This window comes from Pundamilia nyererei, unplaced genomic scaffold (genome assembly GCF_000239375.1).
Source record: "Pundamilia nyererei isolate P.nyererei 1_Seehausen unplaced genomic scaffold, PunNye1.0 scaffold00008, whole genome shotgun sequence".
Taxonomy (NCBI): Eukaryota; Metazoa; Chordata; class Actinopteri; order Cichliformes; family Cichlidae; genus Pundamilia; species Pundamilia nyererei.
In genome coordinates, this window is record NW_005187409.1 from 6,015,451 (window position 1) to 6,019,637 (window position 4,187).

The following is a 4,187-nucleotide window of genomic DNA, read 5'->3' on the forward strand; positions in this document are numbered from 1 at the left end:
TTTTTTTTAATTATTGTGTTTTTTAAATTAATGTAACTTATAGTTTAAGTATATCAGTAGAATATATAAGAATAATTACATAAGAATCATTTTACTGTCAACTCTCTAATTCAATTCGATTATATTTATTCCATGCCAAATCACAACAACAGTCGCCTCAAGATGCTTCATATTGTAAGGTTGACCCTACAATAATGCATACAGAGAAAAACCCCAACAATCATATGACCTCCTATGAGCAAGCACTTTGGCGATGGTGGGAAGGAAAAACTCCCTTTTAACACGAAGAAACCTCTGGCAGAACCAGGCTCAGGGCGAGGTGGCCATCTGCCACTGGCTGGGGTGAGAGAAGGAAGACAGGATAAAAGGGAGCCAGAGACATAGGTGAGTAAAGAAGAAATACTCAATGCATCATGGGAATCCCCCAGCAACATACACCAATTGCAGCATAACTAAGAGAGGATTCAGGGTCACCTGATCCAGCCCTAACTATATGCATTAGCAAAAAGGAAAGTTTTAAGCCTGATCTTAAAAGTAGAGATAGTGTCTGTCTCCCAAATCCAAACTGGAAACTTGTTCCATAGAAGTGATGCCTGAAAACTGAAGGCTCTGCCTCCCATTCTTCTTTTAAATACTCTAGGAACAACAGTGCAAGAGCGAAGTGCTCTAATGGGGTGATACAGTACTATAAGGTCATTCAGATAAGATGGGGCTTGATTATTCAAGACCTTGTATGTGAGGAGCAGGATTTTGTAATAATAATTATGTAACTGAGTAAAAGTTGACATTTCCTTTTTTAAATAGCTGAACTGCTTTTATACCCCAACAAAACTGGTGATCTGTCAGACCTGTGAACGCTGGGTGAATAAAAAAAAGATACAGAGCCCTACGAAGATAAGAATTTCAGTTGTTAGCTTTTCCAATGAAGTATATAAGCAAGTTAAGATATTACATATCTGTAAAAACTACTCTCTGTTTCATTATGTTTTATTCACCCTTATTACGATTTTTTTTTATTATAATGATTAAACAAACACTATTAGAAATATATTTTCTGTGTGTGTCTTTCTGTGTGGAATTTGCATGTTCTCCCCATGTTTGTGTGGGTTCACTCCAGGTACTCTGACTTCCTCCCATAGTCCGAAGACATGCCGTTAGTGGGGTTAGGTTAATTGACGATTCTAAATTGCCCATATGTGTGAATGGTTGTGTTACCCTAAATAGCAACATATACTGATTTTCTTTTAAAACACTTTGAATTCAAAAAGTTTTTTTATTTAGTTTATTTGGCAGATTGCACACAAAAAATAGACCCAAATAATGATCTCTCTTGCATCTAGTCAATACTATTTCTTTGTCTATCAACAAAGAATTTGTATGCAAACAAATTAACATCAAGGGGGTACTATTTGTGACACTTAATGCAAGCATATGGTGTGTATACAAAGAGAGAGAGTGACAGAATGAAATAAAATCATTAAACAGACCATTAATGAGTGACAATAACACATGATTAGGAAAGAGATCCTGTTTAAAATAACTGAACCAAATGAATATTTGTGGTAAATGGCAAATTTAAGCAAATACATTTTGTTTAAAATGAACAGAATACTACTGACAGCACTTGAAAATGTAAAAACAGTTGCAGTATTGGTATATACATTATCACTCTTTACAATGTGTTATAAAAAGGCATCTTTACTTACTGATTATATATTATTAAAGTTTGAAAATAAAATCACTCCCTACTTAAAAAGGTAACTGTATTTGAGTGAATAAACAACATTTTAATCTTTAAAAAAAACATATTGGTTCTGTGCAATAGACCCCTGGACACAAATATACCACAACCATTCATTAACATTTATTTAATAGAATGAAAAAGAACACAGTGAGAAAACCCTGTAACAAACTATTGATGTGAGATGGCATATATTTATTAAATCTGGACTATATACAAAAAACAATATTTATTATTACAAATTAATCTTATTTACAGTTTGAAGGGATTTTAAACAATCTCATGCACTTCTGTTTGATTACTAAAAGATATTCATAATTAACCACACTGAGATGATTGTGCATGTCTCCTTAGGTTTTAAAGAAACAAAGAGCAATTTTCAATATTAGGAGAAAACATTTGGTTGCAATTGAGGTTTTAATTTGTCTCTTTATCACTTTGTGGGTGAAACTGATAGCTCAACTTTGGGGAACCTGAAACCACCTCTTGAACCACTATCACTGCTAGAGGATGAAGACAGTCTTGATTTTTTAGCAGGTAGCGAAACACCTGCACTCCCCTCCATTCGTGCTTCACTGTCATCTCCCAGTGTCACTTCATATGAGCCCTTTGACTTTGAACCAAAACCTCCAAAAGTACCAAACTTAAGCTTGCCTTTCTTTCCCTTGACCTTGCTTCCGAGATCTAAAGAAATGTCACCACCTTCAGCCTCTAATTGAGCTGAAGGAGAACTAACTCCCCCCTCATCACTGAAAGAGGAAGATCGATGTCTTGATTTCTTAAAAAGATCAAGTGAGGCCGATTTGCCTTTAGTTGACAAACCCAGTCCTGGATCACCCTCTAATTCTATTTTTCCACCCATCATTTCCCCAGAATGTACACTTAGCTCTTTAGAGGTCTTACCTGCTTTTCCACTGCTACTTAATTCTGCCTCTGATCCGTGAAGGTCACCTACACTACTGCCCTTCGCTTTTGATTTGCCAAAAATTTTTGGCATCTTTACCTTAACTTTGCCTTCTTGTCTCAGCTCTGGACTGGGAACCTCAATATTTTGAGAACTGACTTGGCAACTAATAGATGGAGATTCTGTCTTGATGTCTACACTAGCTGCAGGTTCTGATTCAATATTTCCTCCACTTTCTTTGGTTTCCACCTGTGGCAACACAATGCCAAACTTTGGCATTGTGATTTTGGTAAATGTGACTTTACCCTCTGGGTACTGAAGGCCACCACTTGCACTTCCTCCTGAAGCACTTGCGTTTATTTCTGAATCAGTCCCGCTTTGCATTTTAATATTAGAAGATTTTACTTTCATGTTCGACCCTTCCAAGTTAACATTTGCACTATGACTGCCAGAGCCATCAATGGCAGATAAAGATCCATCTCCTTTTAGTTTTGGTGATTTTATATCTAATTCTACATCAGGAAAATGAAGCTTTCCAAACCGAGACTTCTTTGTTTTTGTTCCTTTAGCATAACTGTTTGTTATGTCTGCATTGATTTCTGTTGCTGGTGTTTCTATGTCAACATCAGGTTTCTTTGCCTTTCCTTTAACTTTTGGAAGTTTAAATTTTCCTTTTTTCCCTTTTACATTGATGTCAATATCAGGGGCATCAACACTTGCGTCAGTGTCTGGGAAACTAACTTCTGTTTTGAGACTTTTTGGTGCTGTACTGGGCATCTTGATATTGGATTTAGACTCTTCGAGAACTGGGGTTTTCATTGCAAACTTAGGACCTTTAAACTTAGGAAAGGTAACAGCAGTCTTTTCATCATCATTAGAGATGTTAGCATTTGGACCTTTTATGTCACTTTCAAACATGGGCACCGATGCATCCACTTCACCTTTAACTTTAGGCCCTTTGAGGTCAATTCCAATATCGGATGTTTTAAATTCATTGTTGGGTTTGGGAATGTTAATGTTAATGTCGGGGCCCTCCAACTTAGGTCCAGACAATGATGGAAGTTTCATTTTGGGTCCTTTTGGTTTTGCATAGGAACATTCAACTTCTGGCACTGTAATATCAACTTTCGGTGTTTTTACATTGATATCGGCCTTGGGAAGGTGTATGTCAGCATCTGGACCCTCAACCTTTGGACCTTTGAAACCAAAAGATGGCATTTTAATACTGGGCATATTAAGTGAACTTTTGGGTCCTTGAATGTCAATCTCTGGACCTTGGATATCCATCTTGGGGCCTTTGATGTCTCCCTCAACCTTTGGAGCTGAGACATCTCCCTTAACTTTGGGGCCTTTCAAATTAATGTCGAAGTCTGGTAGACTGGGTCCTGAAAGTGATGGAAGGTTGAACTTTGGCCCTTTCAATTTTACATCAGGACCTTCAAGGTCTGGTCCACTAATATCAACTCCCGGTGCTTTCACTCTTCCTTCAATCTTTGGAACATCCACCTCACCTTCAACTTTGGGGCCTTTCAGATTGAAATC

At 37.2% G+C, this 4,187-nt stretch overlaps 1 protein-coding gene across 2 annotated transcripts in view; it reads right to left on the minus strand.

The window, feature by feature from the left end:
* Window positions 1–1,268: 1,268 nt before the first annotated feature.
* Window positions 1,269–4,187, minus strand: part of ahnak (AHNAK nucleoprotein) — a 33,788-nt gene continuing 30,869 nt past the window's right edge. For both annotated transcript variants that reach the window (XM_005723124.2, XM_005723125.2), the window contains one exon: window positions 1,269–4,162. In XM_005723124.2, coding sequence (XP_005723181.1) covers window positions 2,175–4,162 — 1,988 coding nt within the window. In that variant the 3' untranslated portion in view covers window positions 1,269–2,174. The remainder of the gene's footprint in view (window positions 4,163–4,187) is intronic.